Source organism: Anopheles arabiensis, chromosome 2, assembly GCF_016920715.1.
Source record: "Anopheles arabiensis isolate DONGOLA chromosome 2, AaraD3, whole genome shotgun sequence".
NCBI lineage: Eukaryota > Metazoa > Arthropoda > Insecta > Diptera > Culicidae > Anopheles > Anopheles arabiensis.
The window spans coordinates 63,969,727-63,997,466 of NC_053517.1; the positions used below are offsets into that span (position 1 = coordinate 63,969,727).

Below are 27,740 nucleotides of genomic sequence, written 5' to 3' on the forward strand. Positions count from 1 at the left end.
TGTAATTTTCTTTTCTTTCAAATGGTGTATTACCGTAAGGCTACACGAGGTGAAATATACAGCGAAATGAACTATTTGACAGGTGAAATATCTGACAGATACAGCTAAAGAGTTGGGGGAGATACAATATCCGCTTTCGAACTTCCCTTAAAAAGAATATTTTTCTAAGCGGAACATTCCCTAGTTGCAAGAAATGATGAATTGTTGACTGAAAATTGACGAAATACTTGATATTAAAGTTATTTTAAGGATTTAATTGCGATTGTGTACACGTTATTTATTTACATTGCACATCAGCTGGTTGCTGTGATACTTTATCCGTCAGATATTTCACCTGTCAAATAGTTCATTTCGCTGTATATTTCACCTCATGTAGCCGCGTGGTTACAGTTGTGTACAGTTAAATTTTATTGCTTGTTGTGTAGCAATATATTGAATTTAACACTGAAATCACCTCTTTTAAAATGATACCAACCACTACAAGCAAATGAAATAAAATTGGCAGAAAGTTAACACACACATTCATACTTTTGTGTTACTTATAGTGTCATAGTGTTACTGCCGAATAGGGATGGGTGTTTTGGAGCGTACCAATGGCTCCGGAGCCGGATCCGCACCAACAGCTCCGGAACCGTACCTCCGTACCAACAGCCCCGGAGCCGGCAACGAATTAATGGCTCCGGACCAACGGCTCTGGACTAACGTTTCAATAGAGACGGCATTGTATGATAGCTTAAAAAAGAATCTATCATCTCACAAGTGTAGAAACTAACACCCGATGTGATAGTGTGATTGTTGAACAATGTTCAAAACTTATCGATTTTTTATAGATTCCTTTCAACATTATTTACTCAGCTAATTATGGATCTTCCTGATTAAAACATTATCTAAAATGATTTTTTGGTGCAATATGTAAAAACCAGCTCCGGAGCAGCCGTGAGCGTGGAGTCGTTGGTGTGGAACCGGCTCCGGAGCAGCTGGAGCGGAGTCAGCTTCAGAGCCGGCTCCGTTGGGTTGGAGTGGAGGAGGTTCCGAAATTGTCTGGAGCCGCTCGTAGCCGGTTTTTAATAAAACATGATGAGCATAGATCGTCAACATATGTTTTTATACAACAAGCAAAACAATTGAAAAATGTATATAACTTTTGAGAGAAATGTAATTAAAACTTAGAAAAAGACTAATCATCCACTTAAAACATGTGCCCTGGCCAGTTATGGTGGCAAAGTTAAAACATATTTTGGAATGAAAAAAATATTGATAGGATTTTACTACTAATCTTACTACGATGTGTTATAAAACATTATTATGGACCTTTAAGACAGTTTTCATTCAAAGCTTACAAGAAATTCAAAAGATATACTCTTTTAACCACGAAAAACATCATTGTTCCATACAAAATGTATGGCCTACCCGGGTAGGCGGTTGTACGATTAAGTGATGTTTTTTGGTCGTACACAAGACGGTTAACCTACCGAAAACTACCGATAAAATTTTGATGCGCCTACCGCCTAAATAATCTGGCCACACTGCTGCTTGGTATCAACAAATTGACATATCCAACGCTCAACTAAATTTCCAGACGGAACCCGCAGAAAAAGTGTCGCCGCACCGGAATTTTAATAAGATTCACACATTTTTCGATTTCAATCGCAATCATTAAAATGGTCAGCAAGCCGGAAAGTGCTGATTCCAGCTCCGACAAGAAACGACGCAAAACGAGCAATTCTAACGCGGTGGATAATTCGTCGTCGAATGCTAAAACATTGAAGGAGGATGTTTACATGGTATTTATTTTTTTTTTACTTTTGGTTAAACGGTAATGGAAGTAACCATACCTTCCCTTTTCACAGAATACAATCGCTTTCGAGGAACAGGAGGCTAGCAAACGCTCACCAATTAAAGATGCGAGCTTGTTCCATGCCACCTGTGATGAGCTGAGATCAATATTTGCGGACATCGCCAAACTGAAGGCGGACAGCTCGGAGGATGCGAAGCAGAAGATTGCCGAGAAACGAATCGAAGGATCGTTGGCATTTGTGTTGTTGAAAAAGCTGAATCGCCTTGATAAAGTGCGCATTCGGGAAGGCCGCGATGCTCTGCACAAGGAAAAGCTACGTGTCGACAGCAATCGTTTGCAGTTGCAAAATTTACTGTACGAAGCAGAACATCTGAAGCGCGAAGTACAGCGTTGTTACATGTTCAAGAGTCAAGATGAAGAAATCGAACTTGTGCCGGTGGAGGAGTTTTACGAGCAAGCTCCAGAATCGGTGTCCCGACCAGAACAAACAAAAGCAGACGAACATGCACGGCGCATCGCCCGACTGGAATGGGAGCTGCAGCAGCGCAAAGAGCTCGATGCCCACCTGAAGGAACTGCTCACTCTAAAGCAAGCCGTTGAAAAGGATATTGTAGGCAAAACGGAGCGCCTGGATTCGTTGGGTCCCCGTCTGCGCGATTTACTAATCGCAACCAGACCACTGCAAGAGGCACTAGAAATGCCCATCGAGAAAGGCTGGAAAACGAGGAAAACAGTTCGACTGCTTCCGCAACCCTTGTATCTGCTCTATGCCAACGTTACTGCATATGGCGAAGCTTGCGGTATGTTTAGATTTTGTGAAAAACTCTCGTTGGGTGATTATTGAAACTGTTCTCTTTTCCAGATCATCTGCTCACGACGTCGATACATGGTGATGAAGAGGAAGCGAAGCAAATAGCTGCATCTGGAAATACGTATGAATCGGAAGCTCACTGTGGTCGCGAATCCGGCAGCAATTTGCACGATCGCGTTGACTCGGACAATGACGAAAACGATCATGACGTAGACCGGGGCATGAAAAAGCGGCATCACCGGGGGCATATGAAAACAAATCTAGCAGAACAACGGCGCGAGAAACTTTTCAAACCACATCCTCTTTGTGTGACGATACAGATCCGGGCAAAGGATTACTCGTCATCCCTCTCTCCCGATTCACCCGGTCCGGGACTTTCGTTGACGTTTTTCTATCTGCCCAACATGCAGGTGGTAACCATGAACATTGCTTTAGTAGATTTTCATTCTGTAGGGGCAGCAGCAAGCGACGTTCTCTCCACCGACAGCGTGCTGAATGAGCTGTTCTGCGGAGATAGAGGAGAGGAATGTCCCAATCCGAAGATAAAATACCAGCTGCAGGATCTTTCAATAGACATCAATCAACTGGCACGCATGCTAAAGGAAAGGAATCTCGGCAGTCCTTTTCTTTGGGTGCAGAAAATTTGCGGTCTAGAGTACATTTCGATGGCGTACACATGCGTTCGAGGACTTGACGTCGGAAATGACAACCTAGAGACTGGCGATAAATTGCATGAAACCATCCCGTCAATCATCCACTCCGTTAGAGCACGATGGGAGGCACGGTTGAAGCTCTACAAGCAGATCCACGATCTCGAGAGCAAAATGATAGATACATCTGTCAACGATGAACATGGACATCCGATACGCATCTCCAGCACAGTACTGCAGTGGAGTTCCATTTCATTTGAGGATTACGTTTCATCGGGCGTAGCTGGTATGTTCCTGGAGGATTCTATAGCCACTGCTAGTGACCTGTACTTCCGTGCTATAGTCATACGCGGCTCGGCTAAACTTGAAAGCTATATTTGTGTACCATGTCGGTATCCGGATGCATCACCGCTGTGGTCGTTCTCATTACACTGGAATGGCAAGCATACGTCGGTATCGAACAGCTCAGTGAGGGTATGTATTTCTACCCAAGGCTATTGGTGGTGTGAATAGCACTCTAACATATGTTTTGTTTTGCTTCAATTAGGAAATGGAATACTGGTGCAACAGTTTGTCGGCACTGGAACACTCGTGTGACATTCTACCGAAACAATTAAAACGAGCAATGTCCTGCTTGGATATCTACCTGGAAACCGAAGGACCTTACTACGCGCCAGCAGAGTTTACACAGGACAAAAGCTTTCTCAAACCTTTCCGGGGTCGCACAAGAGCACAACCCTTTCGAATTGCACCAAACGGTAGCAGTTCCTTGTTTACTCAAATTTAATGTGCATGTACAGATGGAAAGAACTTAAAACATGCTAACTATTTTTTTACAACATCTTTTTAAATATCTATGTGTGAACAGAATTGGAATAGAGCAGAATAAAACAATGCAAAATTTTGCAAATTTGTGAAAAAATAACACGAGTCGTGTTTTTTTTTCGTGTCTTCAAAGTGAAGTGAAATTTCGTTTTATGTTGCAGTGATTAAGCTTATGGGCCAGTTTCGTGGTACATTCGTCAACTCGCACAACTTAATAATATGCCCATCATGGGGTCAAGCCCCGAATGGACCATGACCCCACACGTAGGACTAATTATCCTGCTATGGGTAATCAATAAGTCACTAAAAGCCTAGCTCATTTGTGGTACAAGGCAGGCTTTGACCGAGAACGGTTGTTGTGCCAAAGAAGAAGAAGAATTAACGTGTCCGACTTGAAAGTTGAAGCAATATTCCATTTCACTACGACGATGATTAGTGGGGGAGAAAGTGGCAAAAGAGCAAGACCTCAAAGTCTCTACAAAAATTAGATCAGGGTCAGGAGTGGGGGAGATTGTATGAATAAACCAGGTATATCAAACTGGCGGCCCCTGAGGGTTCTGTATGCGGCCCGCGACGCAGCCAAGTTATGATTAATCCAGTCAATTTTTGAAATGGATCTCCTTTATCATCGATATTCGACGTAGATATCATGAGCCGCGAATGGATTTTCAGGGTTAAAAAGGTCCCCGCCGAACAGATGAGTAGTTTGACACATCTGGACTAAACGATCAATTATAGATAGCTATTTCTTCGGATTAAATGATCTTTAACAAAGACTAAAACTTCACACATGGAATAAATGTATTTATTTATTCATTATTATTATTCATGCATAGAGTAAAGTATATTTGCCTGCTTCAGCCATCGCTACGATTATACGATTAAGCAAGAATACTTTCATCAAGGCTAGTTTCTACTTTCATCTGAAAGCCCATGTCTTTGAACGAGCTCGCGATATCCGCGGCCTTGTCTGGGTGGCAAACGATAGCAGTGCATGTGTCAGTGAAGGAAAATAGATGCTTCACAAAGCGGTTCCCTACACGCTGTAAATCTTCTTTTGTCACCTTGCCGACTTGACTGACCAGAGATTGATTATAGCCTACCGGTACTCCTTTGAAGCTTGCCAGAATTGACGTATTCACTACTTTTTCAATGCTATTTTCTCGTGCAATTATTTCGAAAATCAACGAGCTTCTAGCTGATTCCAACAGAGTTGCATCCCATTCCGCTCCATCGATGACTTGCTTTTCCTGAAAATGCAAAGATAAATTAATGCATTACTCCGCATCGATTTTTATTTTGATAATTTTAATTTGCATTTTTAAGCTAATCTTGTTGTTGCGCTTACCACAATAGTAACAGCTTCTTTATAGGCTGCAACAACGTTTGAAGCTCTATAAAGCGTGAAGTATAACATTCCTTCGTTTGGTCGTGGTACTATATTATACCCGTAGGCAAATCCTTGTCCTCGGATTTGTCGCCACAGCGGACCTTCCAGTTGAGTGAGGTATTGCAGGAACAAGAGAAGTGGCACCAGATCTGGATCATTGAAATCGGTGATGGCTTGGCAAGTGCGAAACAGAAATGCGCTTTCGACGCTGCCCAATCCCACGATCACACCACTGTATGGCTTAAGTGCATCGTTATTCTTAACCATGTGCTCCCAGTCTGGCAAAGCTGTGAATCTGGAGATAAAAATATGGAGCGAAAGTGTAAGATAACATGGATATGTGTAAAATGATGCCGCATCTTACGGACCTTTTTACCAATTGTTCCGTCTCATTAGATTGTACTAGACGCTTCCACGGCTCGACCAGATCGATTCCCAATCCTTCCATCGCACTCCAATCGGCAGCCATGTGGATGGCAAGATTTTCCGGTAGCGTAATTACAGATCGCGTTTTGTTAAGATTTTCAATTACCGTATTCACCGATTCTGGCTTCTCCAGCAGCTCCAACAATGATGCAAGGAATTTGGACTGTTTTAACAGTGAGCTTATGCGTACGTTACTATCTTCGCGGTAGCGCATAGCTTTCAGTATGTCTTTAGCAATGGAGTTTCCTTCTCGCTTCACTTGTGCAACTTCGTTAATAAGCTTTGTAGCACACACTTTAATCCGTTCGGCCGTAAATTCGGTTTTGTGCAACAGTTCCGTGATCAGCTCGATGCCAGTTGTATACTTTTCCCGGATCACTTGCATGTAAAGTGTAGCTGTGCTCGAGTACGCACCTACGCTGAAACGATTCAGGGAACTGAACCCAAGATCCGTCAAAGTTTCGACCGTGTTGGACTCGAGAGTAGCCACAACCTCCTCGTACGGGATTAGTTTTTTTCCCCGGCGTATAGGTGATTCAGTGAACAATTCCATCAACAAAACTAAGTATGGCCGTAATTCCACGCTTAGTGGCTCCGTATTCATGGTAATTTTTAGCTGAAAGAAAGAACAAAATTAGGGCACGCATTGGATTGCGATTAGCGCTCATCATTCTGCTATTTGCCCCCCTCAAATTATTATCCCTTCTACTTACATAGCAGAAATTCGTATGCAAATCGTATGCTTCCGCATAAACTGGCAAATCTTCTATCTTCAATCCCGGAGGATTTTTCCCCGTTTTCGACGTATACACCTCGACGGGATAGAATTTAATCCCTTCGGTCGATGGTACAGGTATAGAGGTAATCATCTCGTCTGGAGGAGCTATTTCATTGGTAGCCATCGCGTTGGACAATATGGTTTCCTTTTCTTTCAGTCCACTTTCGCCGAGCGTTTCCCTTTGTTTTTCCAATCTCTTTTGTTCAACATTCGCCGTGCGTTCGTTTTCTTTGATGCTGGGGACTGCTCGAACTACGACGTGCTTGTTCTGAAAAAAACACATTAGTATTCTCATTATCAATCTCGTTTGATCGTCCTTCGATTACGATAATCCGTTGCGTACTATCCATACTACACTTACATTTATAATGTAATCTTTTAACAACGTCAGCCAAAAACTCTCTTCCTTATCCTTTAATGTCTGCAAACATCTGTTAACATTCAGCCGTTTATCGAACTATGGGAGCATAGATGAAAAAATAATACATCAAGTGCCATTATTCACAACGACCATGTGGATTTGGGATTTCATCTAATTACCTCTGTTTCGTCAGATCCGTAAAGCACGTCTCCGATGACGTGAAATGCAATATCGTCATGCGGGTTGGATTCTAAACTGCTGAGTGCTTCGAGCCTGTAGCGCTCGATCACGTTTCTCATTCGGTGCATATCTAGCTTCTCCTTACCACCCGCAATCGATGCAAGCAGTTCGGAGAGTTTAGGGAATATATGATCCTCTTTGCCGAGCGGTATATTTTCGAACGAAATGTACAGCAATGAAACTGAGTTCTCCACAATGCTGTATCCTACGCGACTAGCGTAAGGATCCTCGACTTCAATGAACTCTCGCTGCACCGGACTAGCTGAGGTATCCGTGAGGTAGCGAAGCAATACCGAACAGGCCGTTAGTGTGTCGTATTCCGTTGTAGCCTTGGGCCCTCTCCAAGCCACGTTCAGCAATCCGCAATCCTCTTCATCGGCCGGATACTCTATTTTCATATTTTTAGACTCCTCCAATGGCTCAACCGGCGTTTGCCACGGGCGTTCGAAGGGTGGGAGGGCTCCTTTCGAGACAATTTTCTCTTCAATTGGTTCAAGAGCTTTGAAGATATCATCTGGCTTTATTTGCCCGGTTATGATGACGTGTAAATTATCCGGACGGTAGAACGCTGCGTGGTAGGCGCGCACCTTTTCATTCGTAGTGCTGGTACGAAGATTGCTCAAGATGCCACCGGTTTCGGCACTATAGCCGCTATTTGGATAGACAGCCCGCAGCAGCTCCAGATTCACTCTCGATTCGCCCGTATTCTCGCGTCCCTGCATTTCACAGTACACGACGCCACCGTCCTCGCCCTGTCCGGTTATATGGTGCACCTCCGTGACGAAGCCGGAATCGGTTAGCGTAGGATACAGGATGTGGTCCAAGTAGACCGGCAGTAGAGAAAGGAACCCTTCGCTGCCAGCCGTAGTCATTGTATAGCAGGTGTGATCCCTATCGGTCCAAGCATTCGTGCCGGACGCCAAACACCGATTGGCCACCAAATCGAGAATGCCTTTGTACGGATACTTCTCGGAACCGAGGAAAATCAGATGCTCCAAGGTATGCGGCAAGCCATCATCGTCGTGCGCCTCGGTTGCGAGCGTAAAGTAACCGTTCACTACCGGTCCTTCGACTTCACCGACAATCACTGTCAGTCCGGTACGCTCCGACCGATACTTGTGCACCGGAATAACTTCATTCGCCTTGACCGTAATTAAATGCTTGAAGCCCATGCTGGTGGTGTTGGAGGATGTTTAGAACACTTACAAACTCGCTTGATGTAACTATTCAACCAAGAACGCCAAGGAATAGGGTAGCCGGTTTCGGTAATCCTAGCGACGACAGTAGCAAGCGGACGGCACTAGCAGAATGAACCAGCAATGTGCGTGAGTCACAGACGTGACATGACAAAAACAAGCAACTGTCAAAAACGCACATTTTTTCCATCCGCCTTTTCTCATTTTATGCAATACACAAAACGCAAGATTCTAAAATGTATGCTTTTGGAATTTCGGCTTTTACCTACCCGCTTGGAAAAGATTTTGATCACAGTATCGTAGATGCAGAGGTTTCGGTATGCGAAGCCAATTTTGTGTAAGAAAGTTGACGAAACAACAAATGATTATTCAGTGTATTACAGTGTTCTTACAAAGAACAGAACAAAGCTTTATTAAATGATAAATTGCAACTGCAAATGTCTCCCGACTGTCGTCCTACTGCTCCATTAAAACGGATGCTGTGAACGATTACAAACAGAAAAGTATTAGCTCATGGTATGATCCACTGTGTAATAACACCTTCTAGATGTTCCAGAAAGCATGCTCTCACCTATTCGTATGGCTACGCAAAGAGTAACAAAGGCGAACAAATTTTGTTGAACGGCTTGCCGAACTTTGCGTTTCTCCTCCGCGGCATCGGTTGGTGGAAGTCCTTGCATGCGAAACATCTTGAATTTTAGAAGAAATGTTTCTTGTTCCCGCTTTGTCGATAGTCGAAAAGTAGAATTCTACCCAGCTGATAAGTAAGCAGCTTCTTCCAGAGTTTTTTTTTTTCTATGTCGTGCTTCCTTTCGAGGTGTATATAAGAAAGATGGCCCCGTTCAGAAATAATAGCAATGATTTATTAGCTTTGGTGAATTGTTCTCTCGTATTTTGCTAGCTAGTGAGGTAGGTAAGTAATTATCATAAATATTACATTTATTTCAATAATTTTGGCGCTACGAACCGTCATCTAAATATCCGATAGTTCCACGGACCGTTCAGTGTGACGCGAATACGTGAGCTCATACACGTCCTATCTGTGTGTGTTCGACGAGTTTCTCCGTTTTGAACTTGAATACAGTTTCTGTAAACAGTGTGTGTTAGTAAACCTGGCAATAGTTTCACTAATAACACTGGCCAAAGTGAACATCAGTTGTTAGTGATTAAATTTTTTTGCAGTACGGTACAATATACGACATGATTTTTAAAATTCTTCGCAGTAAAACACGCCTTATCACACGGCACTTGCACAGTGCTAGTTTCATCGGCAAGCCAACATCTGTGATAAGGTATGCATGAATGATCCGGAGAGAAACCATATCAGACGCAAATACTATATTGATTTATGATTGTTGTAGAATAATCGGAACGACGGTATGCATCGGAGGAGCCACTGCCGCTATAGCATACCACTGCCTGTCCCGGAATGAGGTGCACATGGAAGCCGTGGGGTCAGCAGCTAAATTTGCCAGCCTGTCCCGGTATATGGCGGATCCGATAAGCGGCCGCCAGATGTTAGATGCGAATAAAAATGACATGAAATGTCGCATGGAGGAGCTTGTGATGCGGATACAGTACGATTTCTGCCGTTCTCTAGAAGCGGAAGAGAACTTTGGCAAAAAGTTTCTCGTCGATCGGTGGGAGCGAAAGGAGGGTGGTGGCGGAATTACCTGTGTACTGCAGGATGGCGATGTGTTTGAAAAAGCAGGCGTAAACATATCAGTTGTGCACGGAAATCTTCCAAAGGGCGCCATTCAACAGATGCGTTCTCGCGGCAAACAGTTAGCGGACGGAGAACTCCCCTTCTTTGCGGTGGGCGTAAGCGCAGTAATACATCCGCGCAATCCGTTCGTCCCGACGATACATTTTAACTACCGATACTTCGAAGTTACCGACTCTACAGGACAGAGGCAGTGGTGGTTCGGTGGCGGCACCGACCTCACACCATACTATCTAAACGAGGAAGACGCCAAGCACTTTCACCGCACACTGAAGGAAGCGTGTGATTCGCATGACGCCACGTATTACCCAAAGTTTAAGGAATGGTGCGACAAATACTTCTTCATACCGCACCGGAACGAAAGCCGCGGCGTGGGAGGCATTTTCTTCGATGATTTGGATGGCCCGGATGCGGAGCGAGCGTTCGACTTCGTGTCTTCATGTGCACATTCCGTAATTCCTTCCTATTTGCCGCTGGTGCGTGAGCACAAAAATGATCCCTACGGCGATCGCCATCGTCAATGGCAGCTGTTACGCCGCGGACGATATGTAGAATTTAACCTCATATACGATCGAGGCACAAAGTTCGGCCTTTACACGCCCGGTGCACGATACGAAAGCATTCTAATGTCTCTACCTCTTAATGCGGTAAGTTGAGGGAATTGGGCTTTGCCACGATTTCACTGCAGTACCACTGATTCACTGCCTGCTATTGCTCTTTTTCAGAGATGGGAGTACATGAATATACCTGCCCAAGGAACGGAAGAAGCTCTTATTACCGAGGTGCTCAAAAAACCTAAAAATTGGTTAAATTTGTAACGTTACCGTTCGACGGTAATAAAAAAACATACAATTTATGGGATTCATCGATGGATCCGTCGCGGGAATAGGAATGGTTCCCGTTTGAACAGCTTCCATAATGATATAAATAAATATGCTCTACTAGAACAATCAACTAGGATTTTTGGATGCAAAATCGATCACGCTTAAACGGATGAGAAAAAAAGATGATCGCGGCGAAAAAACGGGAAATGTTAGAAATAAACTTTAGGAGAAATAATGTTAAATACATTTCCTTATGCTGAAAATACCCGCACGAGTATAATACGATGAACTTTCCCTAACGAGCTTAATCCGTTTGTTCCATTGTTTCAACACGTTAAGGTCCATTTAGTGGTCGAATGATGGTGGCTTGTTCAATTTCGAGATTTTTGTTTGAATTGATAATGTTTTATACAGCGTTCCGTATTACCAAAAATACAATATCTCGCTGCGTTCACAGTTGAATTGCATTATTGTAAAACGTTGCAGATGGTTTGGGAATAGAATATAGTGTCAATATAATGTTTAATATATATAATACACCGCTACATTTGGAAGGATGTTAAACGAAAAAAAAAATCAAATATCACTTCACACGCTCACTCGATCACACTAAATGGACCTTTGCTCGGATTAAACAGTCGTGTTTATTATGAGAAAGAGTCCCGCAGGGTATTATTTCGCAGTTCGTGATTTATCACTTGTTACATATTCATACACATCAGTCAAGGTAATTAATGCACCCCCAGTGCACATCAAAATGTTGTGCATGATAGACGTTATTTTATTTCTTGAACAATCAAACCGAATGTTTTCCAATAACTGGCCCTGCAGTAATATGTTATTTGCATATGCCTGGTAGAGAGGATGGAATACGAACGATGGGTTTTATCATTAGCTAAAATGTCATTGAAACTGTACTTCGATCGACGTAATTTCAATTGGATCATAAATAAAACCTTTTATTTTTTCTTCTGCCAATCTTGATGTTCCGTTTGGATTGTTTACTTTTATGCTTTTGCATACTTTCACTGCAAAATATGTGCATATACTGCAAAGTATAGTTTTGTGAAGGACGCCGGAAACTAATACGATAGAATTGGTTGCAAAATGTAATGTAATGTAAAGGGGGAGCATATTTCATACAGAAGGGAAGTGCACGCATTTTTTTACGTTTTTTTTAATGTGCATGATAAGATATTTTGCTACACTAACGATCATAGATCTTTACATTGAGAACAGTCAACTATCTGTGACGAGCGCCTTAAAATGATCAGCGCAATAAAAGAATCGCTTATTGAGCTCTCAATATCTGTATTATTCTCCTTGGCGATTCGAAACACTGTATTCTTTCCATCAGTTGTAAAAAATAAAAATATTATGGAAATAAACTAATCCTTATCCTGGAGTTGCAGCGAATTTCAAACCAAGATGATAGTAACGTTATTTTTAGATAGTGATTTTATAGCTGCTTTTGAATCGTTTTTAGATCACCATCGATTGTGAAGATGCGAAGATGGGTACGATGCTACTACTGGCTTCAAATAAGTGTTGTTCAAGATTGTTAGATAACACAAAAAGAGTAGTTTCTGTTAGCAAAATTTGCAAATAATTTCCAAGCCCAAACCGCGCGAGAAAGGCTCAACCATCTAGAATAGGAATAGCAAGGTGTTGTTGAAACCGAAATTCAAATGTTTGTAGCATTTTTCATGTAGAATATAAGTTATCAACAGAACGTTTTCCCTACTAAGTGCATTTATTTTCACACGCATTGATTATAAGTGTAGAAAATGATGACGAAATATTTGTATTATGTTAAATTTCTATTCAACAATTGTCTAATCAGGGTGATTCTGGCAGAACATCAAAAATATATTGCATACTGATACAAGTTTTCCGATATTAAAATTATTCAATTGCAACCCTTGCAGAAGCGAGTTGATCGCAATCGTTATTAAAAAAGAAAAATCAGTTGAGGAACACGGCTGGCGGATCCTCAATCATCGTTATGAAGAATCAACGTTCTTTTCTCTCGCTTCGATGCGAATGATGCGAATAGCATTAACCAACTATGAAGCACACACTTGTAAAAAAAAAGTAGTAAATCCTAATATACGACGTTCCCAACAATACTAATATTCATGAATTATTGTACGACCAGGATGCCAAACAGCTGGTGTTCCTATGGTGCATCTACTGTGCAATGCAAAAATACGCCCATAAAAAGCCCTTAAAGTCCGTAGAGCAGTACTTATGCTGATTTCAAATCAAGATGCGCGCTGAATAATTATTATTCTATGGTGATCGACTGTAATGTTGTGAATAATTTTTTTAATCCTCTTCGTCGTCATCCTCGTCTTCGGCCTCCGCCAACCAAGTGAGCCATTGATTAACCTGGAACAGTGCCTTGCCCTTGCCTGGATAAATATCGGTGACGTCTTCCTTGTACCGCAAGAATGCGTCCTCCTCGATGACACTCAATTCGTACATCTCTTGGAACCAGCGTAAAAGAACACCTTAGAGAGTAAAAAAAAAGAATAAATATTAGACATAATTCTACGTCGCCTATAGAGCGATGTAGTTAGTACCTTTTGGATAGCCAATGCTATACCAGTAAACTTGAATTGCATACACAGCAGTCAACTGCAGATCATTATTGCCATTCAGGAAGGCGTTCAGTACTGGACAGTACTTGGTTAAAATTTCCTTCTCCTTTTCGATTCGTTTTTTGTCTTCCTTCAAATTTTCCGATTCCTGGTATGGGCACATAGGAGAAGTATAAAAAAAAGTGTGAAAAAAACTTAAATATTAAATGGTACAATAATTACTACATACCTGATGAATATATTTAAGCAGAACCGTCATAATAGCCACGATAAATCCTGGCTCTGCATAACATGATGATTCGACGTTTTCTTTGATCCATTTGTAGAATTGCTGTGGATTAGCATCCGAAAGAATCTGCTTCCACAGTTCCGCTTGCACGCGTAACAAAGGGTACAGGAAGTTTAGGTTACGGTCTTCCAGAATTTCAGCCATACGATCCTTGGTACGATCACACTCCGGCAGGCTGGCCATCAAATTAACTTTGCTTTTGTTGAACAGTTCTTGAAGTGGCTGTTTGCCAAGCTGTTTGTGCAAGTGTTGCAAAACGAGCAAAAACAGTGGATAATGTTGACCGTTTTCAGTAAAGTTGGCAACATCGGCGAGCCCGCACAGATTAACCGCAACGGCTCTTGCTAACAGTGACGCAATGATGCTCGTTATCTTGGGAATAGTTTTTTCCTTTTCGTTCATTCCATTGACAATCGATTTGAACGATTCCAGAGCAGCGCTATGAGACAGTTTACTTTCTTTGTTGAGAATCTGCAAAAATTCAATCGTCTTAACATGGAACGCATCGTTTCGATCAAGCACCTGATTTAGAATTGCAATCATGGCATCACGCATGAATTTTTCCGGAAGCTTTAGTTCACAGAACGCGTTCACCAGCTCTTCCATTAGTGACAGTTTCTTCACTACTGGCTTTTCATCAACTGATGGTTCCGCCGATTCCGGAATTGCAGCGGGAATGGCATCATCTTCTTGTCGTTCTTTCATTTCAGCAGTGTTTTCAGCTTCGGCGAGTGGCTCCTGCTGCTGGTTGTTCAATGTTGTCGCATCATGCTCATCCTTTTGAGTCTCCGAACCAATGTCTGTCTTTTCATCGCCCTTCAAGTCGGCGGCTTCATTCTCATCCTCATCAATTTTCTTTTCCTTCGGCACAGTATCATCTTGTCCAGTTGTTTTGTCGTGTATAATTTGGGCATTTTCAATCAGTTGAACAGGTTCGCTTTCAATCGGTTTAGTTAAGGGTTCTGCTGCTTGCTCTTCCTTTTTATCAACGACCTCCACCAGTACTTCCTTCACCGTTGCATCCTTTGTTTCCATGTCACTTTTTTCTTCGTTTTCTTCTATGCAAGCATTTTTCTTTTGTTCTTCGTCTTCAATTTGCTGTTTTATGTTTTCCAACATTACGTCGCTCACGAAAGTTACAACACGCTTCATGTGATCTTCTTTGCTCATGCCTTTGTCCTTCTTTTTCTTTTCGGTTTTGTCAGTAGAAGCTTGTTTCACGATCTGTTCCTTTTGCGTTAGTTTGCCACCAAGCATGAGTGAGTTGTTATTTGAAGTAACGCCGCTAATTGGGTTCAATAAGCTATGATTCAATGGATCCATATGCTGACGATTATGAGATGGTGTTTCATAATGATTCATCATACGATCTCCGTTCATTTCACGATTTCCATGATCACCAATCGGTCCTTGCAAATTTTGTTGACCCTGATGGTGATGGTGATGCTGTTGATGCAAATCAGTATAATGTTTATTCAGATGCGCATTTCCATTTTCGTTTCCTCCTAACTGTCGCGGCCCTTGTGAAGTGTGCTGCTGATGACGGTGGTTCATTACATTTGAAGAGATAGTTTGACTGGCAGGCTGTTGAGACCCCCCAGAACTTCTGCCCGTGGTCATCATGTTGACACCGCCGCTATTGTCGCTTTGAGTTCCTGGGCGTGGGACAACAGTGGACGACATCGCACTACCCGCAGGTGCACCAAAGCTTCCACCAGTGCCCGTACTGTTATTGCCAGCGGGGAAGGCACTATTGTTAATTTGGCCTGCATTACGCTGCTCGCTGAGCAGTGTGCGAGTTGTTAGAGGCGATGGAAACTCGCTCAAAGACGGTCCATTGAAGCTGGTCTTTCCACCTCCAATAGTCCCTCCACCAATTGAGGAAGATATGGGCAGTTGGGGCTTGATGTTCATATTAGCTTTAAACAGTAGACTATTTGGGGTTGGACGCATTTGCAGCTCCTCGACAGGATTCTGCGGAGGCGTCATCAAATTGCGCTTGAAGCGGGGGGCCAAGTCTTTATTGCTCATCATGCCCGAGTTTCCACCGTATGACGATGAGTGCGAGCCATTCCCACCATCTCTCATACCGCCGCCTCCACTGCCCTGATGGTGATGGTTGTTGTGTTTGTTGTAACGCATATTGTTGTTGCCATAGTTATTCTGGTTGTTCCGGTTATTATGCATGCGATAGTTACCACCGCCGCCACCACCACCTCCATTATCGCGATGGTCACGATTTCCGTAGCCATTTGACGATTGATTATAGCTATTGAGAAACAATAAAAAAAAGCCATAAATTAACACAATGCAGTGAAATTCGAGAAAGAGAGAAGGCAAATTTTCTAAAGGTAAATATACTGGTATCTGTAAAGCCGGAACTAGGTTCGATCCTCAAATGAACCGACTAAAATTCACTCGGTTACATGGTAAAAAATACAAACTATCTTTGTGTGTAGCAGTATATGGCCCTTTTTTCAGTAGGAAGGGCTGGCTTCCGCCCGTAGTTAGTTAGTAGCAAATGACCTAACATATTTTATTTTTTACTTTAATGCCAAACATAATTGACAGTTATAATTGAATGTTAAATTGTTATACAATATACAGCTACATACCTTGATGGAAGCAGCGGAGATGGGCTGGACACACTGAGTAAGTTGAAACCGTCGTTCAGATTATGCAAATTTAACGAAAACTTGCCTATCCAATCGCGTTGCTCACTGCGATCCATATTGCGGTAATCGCGATCTCGATTTCGCAAGTGATTGAGTCCGGGCGGAAGCACATCATCGTCATGATTCAGTTCCTGTATCGGTGCAGGGCCCTCGACCAAAGCCACCTTTCGCGGTGTCCAGTTATTCTTACGCAACTCGATCAGATCGCGCAGCATGAACCGGATGCGCGGTGGAAACATCGATTGCGATTGCGAATACTTTTCCATCCGTTCAAAGTACTGATCCATCAGCTGTTTTCCCAGCTCTGTATCCAAATTCTTTCCGCATGTCCGAATGAGCTGGGCCAAACATTCCATGTCCTCGCAGTTCTTCTCCGTCGATGAGCTAGATTTGTTGGTGAAAAGCGAGCGGAGCATCTTGTGCAGATGAGCTTCGACCAGCATGCCGAGTTTATACAGCTCGCCGATGAACTTAACATTGCCCAATATCTTTTGTTTAGCGACATTTTTCTTTTCCTCCAAATCATCGGTTAGTGTGCTTTCAGAATTGATGATCTTCTCACTGTACTGTACGCGATTCTCGAACTTGTCGCGACAGACGTTCAGCAGAATTTGCAGGAAGGTGCTGGACTTGCTCTTGTCGATGTCGGTTTCTAGCTCTTTTTGTATACGCTTGCACAGCTGTGCGTACATAGACGAGTACTTCGGTTCATCTAAAGCCTTGTCGAAGATCAGCAGTATGACACCATTCAAAATTTTCGACGAGTTCAGATCTAGTTTAAGCAGTTCATCACTAAGTTTCTGGAATTTCTCTGGGGTAAGTTTGTTTAGAATACCACGAACCTGGATGGCGAATCAATGAAAAAAGATATAGAAACCCGTTACCAAAACATGAGCAGCCATAAAATACGTAAGTGGGAAAGGAGGTGGCAAATACTTACTTTTCGAAAAATCGAATCAATTCTGGCCTCTTCGGTGAGCCCATGTTGCGGTCTCAGGGATGGAGGGACCCAGCGTCGGCTAGCGGGGGGGACTGGATTTTCCCTCCCCGTGGCGCGAGACTCTGTCCCCGTTTGCCTCGGGTCTTCCGTCTTGAAGGTTGGCGAAGCACCAGCAGTAGGATATGCACTCCGCAATCCGACAGACGGCGGAACCGCTACCCTTTCAATTTTTCCCGGAATGGTGGAAGAAGAAAATTGACTACTGTTGCTAGGCAGTGGCGGCTGCTGTCCCGTTGCCTGGTGGTATTCTTTGGTGTTGTGGTGCTGAGGCGCTAGAGCTTTCGTTAGGGACCGAATTTTACTCACGTGTAGATGCGCTTCACAGCGCGATCACAACAGAGAGAAAAGTTAGCTTAACGAAATGAGCACACCACCACTACAATCGTTCTTGGAATTCCAAGGGTGAATTCTTGGATTCCTTTGTTTGATTTTGAACTAACAAGCGAGTCACTTCTCGAGAGTGTAGAAATTACTGTGGTTCGTTCAGTTGCTTCCGGTACGACAAGCACTAAGTTGTTTTATTTTCTACTTCTTTGTTGCGTTCACCGTTGTATTAGTATGTGAGGTACACACTAACGTTGGATGATGCTGATATACAAGAAAGAAATGTACTAACACACGTAACCTTAGAAATGAACACACCACTACGCCACGTAGCCTGCACGTTCTTTTTCTCTCCTAATTTCTATTACTTCTTTTCCACCAGCCAATTCGTGTTCGATCGCAAGATCACACAACCTCGACCGGGGCTTAGTTTTCCAAGCACACGCGTTACACCGAGAATGCTTTTACCATAAACTGGAAAACACTATGCCTGAAATTAGAAAACAAAAATAAAAGTTCAGCTTTAATTTAACACACTGTGCATTGTGGACGTTTCATTCAACATTACAACTACAAAAACTTCATTTAAAATAAGATGCGTTGAAGCTTTGTGTACTTTGCTTCTGCTTATATATAATAACTAAACTTAATCGATTCTATAAGTCACGTTGAACGTTGAACTGTAAATTCTATGGCGCTTCATTCCTTTGCACCACACCATTTGGCTATCTCTTTAGTGCGCTTCTTTTTTCTTCAGATCATTCGAATGGCAGGTCAATGACTCCTTCAGACGCCATGAAGGAAAAAAGTAAACCCCGTTCCTTTCTCTGCACAATGAGAACCTTGCTTACCATTCTTGGGCCATTGCTCTTCAGCTTCTTACTGCTGCGGCGAACAGCAATGGGCAACTCTCCGAAATTGAAAGATGCGAGAGGGAGAAGAGCAGTTCGCCGTTGTTAAAAAGAAAAGCGCTGAAACAATAATTATGCGGCTAATGGAACACGATGTTATCCTCCCTCTTCCTCTATCTACTATACGGAACCAACCATCGTACCCCTGGACAACGCGCTTAGACAATATAACTGTACGGTTGTATGCTACGGCAAGGCTAGAGGTAAGTGATCTTTTGCCGGGACGAGTTTTGCGAGTTGAAGGGCACGACGCGCAGAACTGTTCAAGATCAAGAAACTGGTCTATGGCACAAGAAAATAAAATCAAACGATGCTCCTTCATCTCAAACGCTTGGATTCCAAATCAAAGGGCGGTTTCTCAAACATAATCACTGTGTACTTATTCTCGTACTTCACAGAAAATGTGTTTAATTGTTTGATAACGATTCTAGACTTTTGACCTGACTATTTTCAACGCATGTGTAAAACGTGTTTTTAAAATGTCGTTTGCTTTTAGCTACAAAATTAGACATTTTATTGGATCCTGGCAGATATTTACTATATCTTTTTAATTGAAGATTTTTTAATTACACAAAAAATGCAATCAATTTTGCATATAACATTTATAACATTTTTGCCGTTTTGCTAATAGAATAGATACGTTTGAAATTGATACAATTTGCTCCAATAATTTGTCAAATAAAAAAAAACACACTTATCTGCTACTTCGCGTAAATGTATCAGATCGAGATCTACCTGTATGATTCACCATGTTTTCGGTAGATCAATAATTTTCCTTGATTTAAATATTTAATTTAATTTAAATTTAAAGGAATAGTAGAATGCTTTTGCGGTACTCATTCGTTAACACGCCAGTTACTTTACTGTCTTTGTGTGACTCCCGTAGTCCCCCCCAGACGCAAATTAGGCGAGTAAATAAAGACAAAAATGAAGAAAGAATCGGGTGCATCGCTATGACCCATATAACACCCGATTGAGGTCGCCAGCTATGCAAAAAGTATGACACAGTAAAAAAAAAAATCATACGCTCACTTTCAAACTCGTCCGATGTTTCCCATTTAAAGCACTTTTAAAATCATGTAACAACATAGTGAATAATTACTTTTTGGGTACACACTGAGATATGCATAGTACGCATGCACAGGGCGTCCATCCATTGTTATTCAATTTTATTTTATTAACCCACCTACAAAGCCTGAAACTTATGTGGTTCGAACGTTTTGTTAATGTCAGAACAAATGACGCATTGCTACTCGTCCAATCTAAATTCTCTGCTTTGAGGAATGATTTCCGCAAAATGCTTCATTCATGTCGTGTCTTACGCAAAATGCAGTGTGTAACATGAATCACCTCATTTCTGGAAAAGAAAGATTGTCCATAGACTGATGACTCACAATCATTCGTAAACGAGATGCAAAAATGGACAAAGAAAGAAACGCAGTACAAATCGGCTGATGCATGATGCGAAATGAGGTCAAAACTTAATATAACCCTTCAATATTAACACTAGAATTTTGAATAATTGCTACTAACTGCAGTATTAACTGAGTTACATAAAATATGGATTCGTGTAGTGTATAATATGCATTATTTAGACAGCACATGCTTGTTATAAGAGGGTCTAGGTCCAAGCGGTAACATTCCATTCAAAAAGCTTGCTGCAGCTTTTATTTTCTCGCTTTGGCGATTCACACACACACACACACACACACACACACACACACACACACACACACACTTCATTAGTGTGAGTGAAGCTGGAATCGTAACTCACCACTACACTTCCACCATCATCATCATCATCGACCATAAAGGAAGTATACAAAAAGAAGAGAAAGCTTCAGTGAGCGGAGATTTTTTTCGCCACCCGAACTACGCATATGGGAAGAGCTTAGAATGGATGCGGGGAATCAACGCTGATGCTTCCGAAACACATGTGAACAATTTACAATCAATCCTGTGGTTATAAGAGGGTCTAGGTCCAAGCGGCCACATTGATGTATTCGCGTCAAACACACAACACACACACAAACAACTCGATGATTCGAATGTCGCGAGTGGGTTAAAAATACACCTTCGCCTGAAATCGCTACCTTTCCTTTCGAGGGATAAGATGATTGAGGAAACTATAATAAACCAGTGATTACATACTTTGCTATTTAAATTATCGCCAAGTAATTTTACAAAATATGTTCTACAGTTAAAAATCCTATTCTTCCGTACTTCAGCGGTAGTCGCAATGGTGGAGAGTATGCGTAATTGTATCATGCATATGCTCAAGACACCCTCCTATCGTTCATGAATATTGCACTCCTTAAAAAAATCACACAAAGTAATGAGACCGAGTTCCTGCAACAGAAATGTTTGTTCAACCAAGAAAGATGGTAGGTTGATGCGACACGCATCGATTCCACCATACCTCCCCACTCTATAAATGTACAAACGTCCTTCGTCATACACTCAAACGTTCTTTTACAGTGCACACAAGTCTCGTTATCTACGACGATGCAAAAGACAAAGCAGGCAAAGATGGTTCCTCACGGCGCTACAAGAATACTACGCGATTTAACCAATTGCATACATGCTAATACGCCATTTAAGTATCACTGTTCAAAATTGACCAATTTAATTCGACAAATGAAATGAATATTCACATCGGTGTAGCTAGAAAAATGATGCGTAGACGAGGATAATTTTTAACATCACTCTTTACACCAGCAAACGCTGACGTTCTTCCAACTTTTTTTTGCATCACCACTGCTTTCTTTCATTTTGTATTCTACGTACAGTTCCTCTCTAGATTTCACTTCTCTTACCTGCAAGCGATGCGAACGGCAATGTGTATGGCCTTTACGAACTGTTGGTAAAAGTTCGCAAAGATTTACTTGCTTCTGGAGCTAGCTCTATGCACTGTATAATTTTCTGTATGTTTCAGCAAAATAAAAAATAAATTTTACCACGGGAGCTGCGAGATGCATCCAATCGTGGTTTGGAACAAACAGTACTGACTTAGACTTTCGGTTCTCGAGCTTTCTTGGTTCGCATCTCCCACTTTGCTTCTGTGTGTGCTATTTATTTATTTCACTACTACACACTCACAAATCTTCTCTCTCACACACACACACACACACACACACACACACACATCTAACTTCATTGCATTTCCTGTCACTAGAAATTTATCTATACCATTTTCTACAGGTTTCTAATTAATATGTGTTTGCTTGAGTATGTAAGAATTTGTAACAGTAATTCGGGATGTAATATCGCTTATAATGTAATTATGTTCTAATACCATTGTCGCACGTTTTCCGTGGCTATGACTGGAACAATGTAAATCCATTGAGTGTATCTTTGTGTTAGTGAAACATTGTACGCTGTACACGCACACGCCATCTTTGTGTGTGTCTGTGTGTGCGTATCGTTGGCATCATGGTACTCGAGCATGCGTGCGCATGTAGACGCAAAAAGCAATCATGAAATTAAGAAAGATCAAATCATCTCCGGAATCATCAAGCGATGTAAATTGTTTACTTTTGCCATTTAATGCACTGTTCCAATTATTTTACTTGATAATAAATACGCACTGCGCGAGCAAGGATGTTTTTTGTTTCGAACAATCTTTGCACCGTCGACACTCTCACACACATATACGCAAACCATACATATATGAACAGAACTACCTGATTCCATCGATTGACAAGATTTACTTTGGAAAATTTCACTTTTGATGCTTCACTTTAAGCATATTCAACAACATGATGCACTGTTGCTAAAATTATATTCAACTGTAGGGAATTTACAGCACCGCAAATCAACTTTAGAAGAACAATTAAAAAAAAATGTCCGATGCACATGGCACCACAAGAAATGTAGGATATAAAATCAAGCGAATAGCTTAATCCACGATAATAATTAATACAACCACAACGCACACAGCCTGGTATGAGTCGCAGTACTTGGATTATAAATTAATCATTCAGCAAAAAATATAGAATAATAGAGGAAATATGATCAAGAAGGCACTTACGATGACCACGATGCTCAGAATTAGTGTGTCACGTCACACATACAAAAAGATATTTGAAGGGAATCTCTTTTCTGCCACAGTACAAGGTGTATACAACTATGGTCTAAACAAGCCTAGCTTGGCCATATACGTCGTGTTTTCTTGCCCATAATCTCAGTTTTCTTTTTCATTGTATTTCCGGTTCGTAGCACAAAAACGTCACTATGGGCTCAATCACTAGCGAAAGGTCAACATTTCTGGGAGAAAGTATGCGGATTTGACAGAGCTGGCTTTGATTAGACAGTATGTGTGTATGTTTATTGTTTACTGTTTACACTTTGTTGTTTTGTACGGTAAGAGTGCGTGAGCCCGTCTAAAATGGCTCCAACGCACGTTCACCTGTTGTTGAATCAACTTCCCGGTTATTTCGACTCTTCAGTGTCGATAGAGCGTGTAGATCAGTTGTGTGATGAGCAAGTGAATGATATTCATCCTTCAATTAGCAACGATAGCAACAGCAATCAAGCAGACAATGGAGATTCTTTCGCGAAAGTTTCCAAGTGCAATGATCTGCGCAACATCGCAATGGTAAAACGAGCGCTACATGATCCGGAGTTGGAAGATTTGATGCGCGACATAGTGCGAGAAGTGGAAAATATTCGCAATACAGCTGGACTATACGATCAGTACGATAATTGGCAATATTTATCAAAAAAGATCAATATCGAAGATTTCTTAACCTTCGTTTACACTATGATTTGCCTAGCAGAGTTAGAACCAACGAAAACGGTACACATAAAGCTCGCTATTTCTTCGGCTAGATTGTACATCGTGTTATTGACCACTCCTGGGCAGAAGCAAACAACAGTGTTTAATGAATGCGTGTTTTCGAAAAGTATGGATGTTTTTAAAATAATTGATCATCTACGCGAATCCAGTAACGTAAATGGCTCCCAAGGAAGAATGAACACTATAACTGAAGCAAGACGTTTGATGTTGGATTACATGTCCGTGCTGGATGATTTACATCTACTGCTTCGATGTATGACGCTAAAAAACTGCTCTACATCCAAGATCAAAATAGTTGATACATTAAAAACCCTGCTTATTTACTGTATCAAGCACGCTCAGAGTCGGGCTGAAGCGGAGCAATTGGCAGAAAAAATATTTACTACGCTAGGCATTATCTGCTTGCCGGAACATGACGACCATAACGAATGCCGGACAACTATAAGCATGATTCTGAATAGAACTGCCATATTTTATACGTCTGAGTATAAAAACAAACCCGGTGCTTTCAACGTACACAACTTGTTTTTGCGGCTGCTTGAGCAAAACTCAAAAGACACATGTGCGGTACTCACAAATTTCATAAAATCGGTTCTAACGAATCCTCCGAAAGTGTTCTCACGACCTGATGATTATGCAATTTTGCTGGACGCTGCTGTACAATATGAGCTTACCATGTACAGCAAATGTAACGTCTCCATTATCGACTATTTGAAGCAGATAGAGACACACTCAGACGCCGGAACTCGGATTAACATTGTTGAGATGATTGCTAAGCTAGCAGTCGTTGATTGCACCGTCGACTGGGAACTGTTCCAGTCGGAGATTTCGAATGTACCGCGAGAAATAGATTTGCTCCAGCTGTTGGGAAACAAGTTACTTGAAAAGTCAAACACGGTGAAGCTAAAGGCTTTCCAGTGTTTGTTAAAAATCCTACAGAATGGTAATAAAACCATGAAGCGCATATTTCAAAATGCCTTCTATTCGCCGCATGCAGATGAGGATGAAAAAAATTACCTGCAGATGAATGACGTGGAAGAGCTTTTTCAAACGGCCGAGCTTGAACTAGGCATATCTCGGAATGTGCTCAACTTTAGTCAGCATACCGTATCCACCCATAACAAACCATCCGATTGTAACGACGGGCTGGTCGGCGATACAGCTCGTCCGAGACCTAAAATATCCTCCCAGGATGTGCCAGGCATTGAAGCAATCGAAGAAATGCTAACATCCTTGCCGAATACCATGTACGATGCAATGTTATCGCCAATTTCTGCAATAAGACGAGTGGCTCTGTCTTGCTTGGAGTGTATCCTTGAACTGGACAGAAATCGCATCGATGAACCGATATTTGAGTATGTCATTTCTAAACTAGCAAAAGACCCGGTTATGCTGATGCGTCGTACCACTTTGAATGTGCTCAACAAACTGTTAGCACTGTATCCAAACTATTTGCCACTGATAAAGCTATGGTCAAAATGTTTACTATTTTTCCTGGATGATGTGGACCAAAAACTGAAGGAATCTGCAATGGAGAGCCTGAAAATAAACGTGTTTGATAGCATATGCCGCTACGAAGACTCGTCGTCTCGTAAAGTATTTACACCATGGATGATCGTCCGCGCCATTTTGGTCATTGGTAAAATAAATGTCCTTAAATCAGCCGTCGATTCTTGGATACAGAAATCAATTTTGACGTAAGTGTTGGTCATTCCAGTTTCTTTTCATTGTGCATTTATTGCTCTACCGTTACCATTTTCCTTTCTCTAAAGGCCGAAAAATCTTAGCATCATAGAGTCTCATATCTTCACAGTCAACTGTAGTGAAGCTTGGATCATATTGTCGATTATAGCAAACAAAATGAAATCGCGCAATCCGGACTTGGTAATTAAAACAATGAATGATATCCTTCAACAAGACACGGTAAGCTAAGTAACTATGTGCTTTTCTCCTAATTAACGGCTGCCAACTAATTTCATCTATTCTTGCAATGTGCATTTGTAGTACAATTCACCAATATGTCTGCAGTATATCCTTTCCGTGATCAAATCGTGGTTGTCTGACTTCTCGAGATCGGGTCTAAATCACCTGTTCAAAATTTTAAGCGATCTACTGCGCACCGGCAGTACTAACATATCACTGGTCGGTGATATATACAGCTTATGCTGCATGATAAAGCGAAAAGCTGATGGCATCGTTGATGAATCCTGGATTGCAGATATACGTGATAGCAGTGCGGAATATTTGTTACACTACTGCACCCATTATACGAGTGCCCACGTGACTAATGAGCGATATCTGATCAGCCTACTCGTGTACGCAGAAGCGGCAACCGATTTAAACGTTAAACCGGATAACAACATAGTTAATATACTATTGAAGTATTTAGCGCATGTTGCTGCTAATGAAAAAGGCCGTACGTATAGTAGTTACACTCATCAAACGTGTAATCAAACGGTTTTATCAATTGTTGGCCTTTTTCATTTTTGTCTTTTACTTTAGTGTTGGTTCAGACCGATCAATCGCGTAAAATTAATGTAACTATAATAGTATTGGCAAGATTTGGTTTACGTGACGGTTCTCTGGCGACGACAGTGATAGCTGATTTTAATAGAATATTGAAATTTAAATATATCGATCAAAGCATTTTATGCACATTAATTACAGCTTTTGCTGATTTATGTAAAAGGTATGTTTGTATTGCTTTCGGAAGCCTAAACATTATCTATTTAATTTTTTTTGTGTATTGCTATATTTTTCAGACACACGTCTTTGGTGGACTCTTCCATTTCAACAGTAATCGGACAACTAAGCTCACAGTACTTAACGGTGCGGAGTGTGGCCTTGAACAATCTAAATGAGTTGATCTTACAAGATTATGTCAAAATGCGTGGTAGTGTATTGTTGAACATTCTGAAGCTGATCATCGACGAGAATGATCATATCGCCGCGCAAGCATTCTACGTAATCCAGCTGTACGTTAACTCAAAGAATGAGAAGCTATTGAAAGTATCGTTTTTGGAGTGTGTATACGTGTTTAACAATTATCTGGTAAGTTAGCTTATAACTTGTTATTGGTAATGAATTTATTCATTTATGAATTAATTCAATCTTTCACTTTTAAACAGCAATATGCAGAAAGTGATATGTTTCCAGCATCTGAAATCGACAATGAAGAGTGTGATCTGGCTGGAAAGGACGAAAAATCGTTACAGAAGCGTTGTGCCATTTATGATTTCTTTGTAGAAAATATTGATGATATTAGTCTGTTGAAATTGCTGAAGAACGTTAACAAAATTCATCAACAACTCATAAAAGACAAATACGTAGAATGCTCCCAAGGGGTTGATACACTCATCGATTTAATTTACGTATTTAAATGTATGTGTGATGTAAGAAACCGCGATAAAGCAAAACTTGCAAAGAGTACAACATCAAAAGACGATGAAACGAATGCCGACGCGAATGAAGGACCTTCATCGAAAAGATCTCGTTTAAAAGCTACTCAATCACAAAATGAGACTGAAATGGTAAATGAGACTGTTATATCTACTGTAACTGTCAACGTTACATATGTTTTGATTTTTCTTTTTAGACAACAATCGTGGAGAAAATGATTGCTGTTTATTACCCCTTTCAGCAAGAAGTCCGAAAATACATACAAAAGATTGAACCAAGCCGAATGCACCTAGTGGATAAAAGATTGGAAGAGATGGCATTGTCGATTGCTGGGAATTTTCGCGTATTGGTAGAATTTGCCAAACCTATGAATTTTTGGCGTTCGTTGCTGAAAGTGATCGACAGTACACACGATGGGAAGCGAAAACAAAGTAAAACATCATCTGGTAAAAATAAATCGGATGGCGACAGTGAAAGTGATCAGGACGAAGACATAGCGGATGAAATGCTGGATTTGTAGGCATAATAAACGCACTGTTACGATCCTTCGTACTTTGATGTCATTACCGGTTTTATTTTATTTTTATTTTATTTGACTCGCTTCTAAACGGGTCGGGTATCTTTCTTTCTAGTTCAAACAGTAATAAAAAGTGCACATTTTGCTCGAGGAGGCACACAAGCTCACTTCGAAACGAGCACTGTTGTAGGCAAGACAAGGC

At 41.4% G+C, this 27,740-nt stretch overlaps 5 protein-coding genes and 1 long non-coding RNA gene across 6 annotated transcripts; 3 read left to right on the forward strand and 3 right to left on the reverse strand.

Moving 5' to 3' along the window:
• Positions 1 to 1,537: 1,537 nt before the first annotated feature.
• LOC120896162 (THO complex subunit 5 homolog) lies at positions 1,538 to 4,184 on the forward strand. The gene is made up of 4 exons (XM_040300096.1): positions 1,538 to 1,784; positions 1,851 to 2,598; positions 2,661 to 3,733; positions 3,807 to 4,184. Exons 1-4 carry the CDS (start codon positions 1,662 to 1,664, stop codon positions 4,044 to 4,046), a joined length of 2,184 nt encoding a protein of 727 aa, XP_040156030.1. The 5' UTR covers positions 1,538 to 1,661; the 3' UTR covers positions 4,047 to 4,184.
• Positions 4,185 to 4,873: 689 nt separating this feature from the next.
• On the reverse strand, positions 4,874 to 8,603 carry LOC120895917 (uncharacterized protein C05D11.1-like). The gene is made up of 6 exons (XM_040299657.1): positions 7,219 to 8,603; positions 7,040 to 7,135; positions 6,614 to 6,946; positions 5,843 to 6,516; positions 5,433 to 5,769; positions 4,874 to 5,334 (listed from the first exon to the last, which is right to left on the reverse strand). The coding sequence occupies exons 1-6, from the start codon at positions 8,449 to 8,451 to the stop codon at positions 4,966 to 4,968; spliced, it is 3,042 nt and encodes a 1,013-aa protein (XP_040155591.1). The 5' UTR covers positions 8,452 to 8,603; the 3' UTR covers positions 4,874 to 4,965.
• An 859-nt stretch (positions 8,604 to 9,462) lies between these two features.
• Positions 9,463 to 11,287, forward strand: LOC120895918 (oxygen-dependent coproporphyrinogen-III oxidase). The gene is made up of 4 exons (XM_040299658.1): positions 9,463 to 9,577; positions 9,658 to 9,767; positions 9,837 to 10,845; positions 10,924 to 11,287. The coding sequence occupies exons 2-4, from the start codon at positions 9,676 to 9,678 to the stop codon at positions 11,014 to 11,016; spliced, it is 1,194 nt and encodes a 397-aa protein (XP_040155592.1). The 5' UTR covers positions 9,463 to 9,577; positions 9,658 to 9,675; the 3' UTR covers positions 11,017 to 11,287.
• A 457-nt stretch (positions 11,288 to 11,744) lies between these two features.
• LOC120895916 lies at positions 11,745 to 17,916 on the reverse strand. The gene is made up of 5 exons (XM_040299656.1): positions 17,530 to 17,916; positions 16,530 to 17,431; positions 13,855 to 16,183; positions 13,608 to 13,773; positions 11,745 to 13,535 (listed from the first exon to the last, which is right to left on the reverse strand). The coding sequence occupies exons 2-5, from the start codon at positions 17,279 to 17,281 to the stop codon at positions 13,351 to 13,353; spliced, it is 3,432 nt and encodes a 1,143-aa protein (XP_040155590.1). The 5' UTR covers positions 17,282 to 17,431; positions 17,530 to 17,916; the 3' UTR covers positions 11,745 to 13,350.
• A 142-nt stretch (positions 17,917 to 18,058) lies between these two features.
• Positions 18,059 to 21,876, reverse strand: LOC120895921. Its single transcript, XR_005738389.1, has 2 exons — positions 21,641 to 21,876; positions 18,059 to 18,403 (listed from the first exon to the last, which is right to left on the reverse strand). It is a non-coding gene; the product is annotated as an uncharacterized LOC120895921 (long non-coding RNA).
• Positions 21,877 to 23,102: 1,226 nt separating this feature from the next.
• On the forward strand, positions 23,103 to 27,584 carry LOC120895915 (condensin-2 complex subunit D3). Its single transcript, XM_040299655.1, has 7 exons — positions 23,103 to 25,319; positions 25,395 to 25,545; positions 25,627 to 26,038; positions 26,125 to 26,311; positions 26,385 to 26,673; positions 26,751 to 27,152; positions 27,218 to 27,584. Exons 1-7 carry the CDS (start codon positions 23,212 to 23,214, stop codon positions 27,539 to 27,541), a joined length of 3,873 nt encoding a protein of 1,290 aa, XP_040155589.1. The 5' UTR covers positions 23,103 to 23,211; the 3' UTR covers positions 27,542 to 27,584.
• The last annotated feature ends 156 nt before the right edge of the window (positions 27,585 to 27,740 follow it).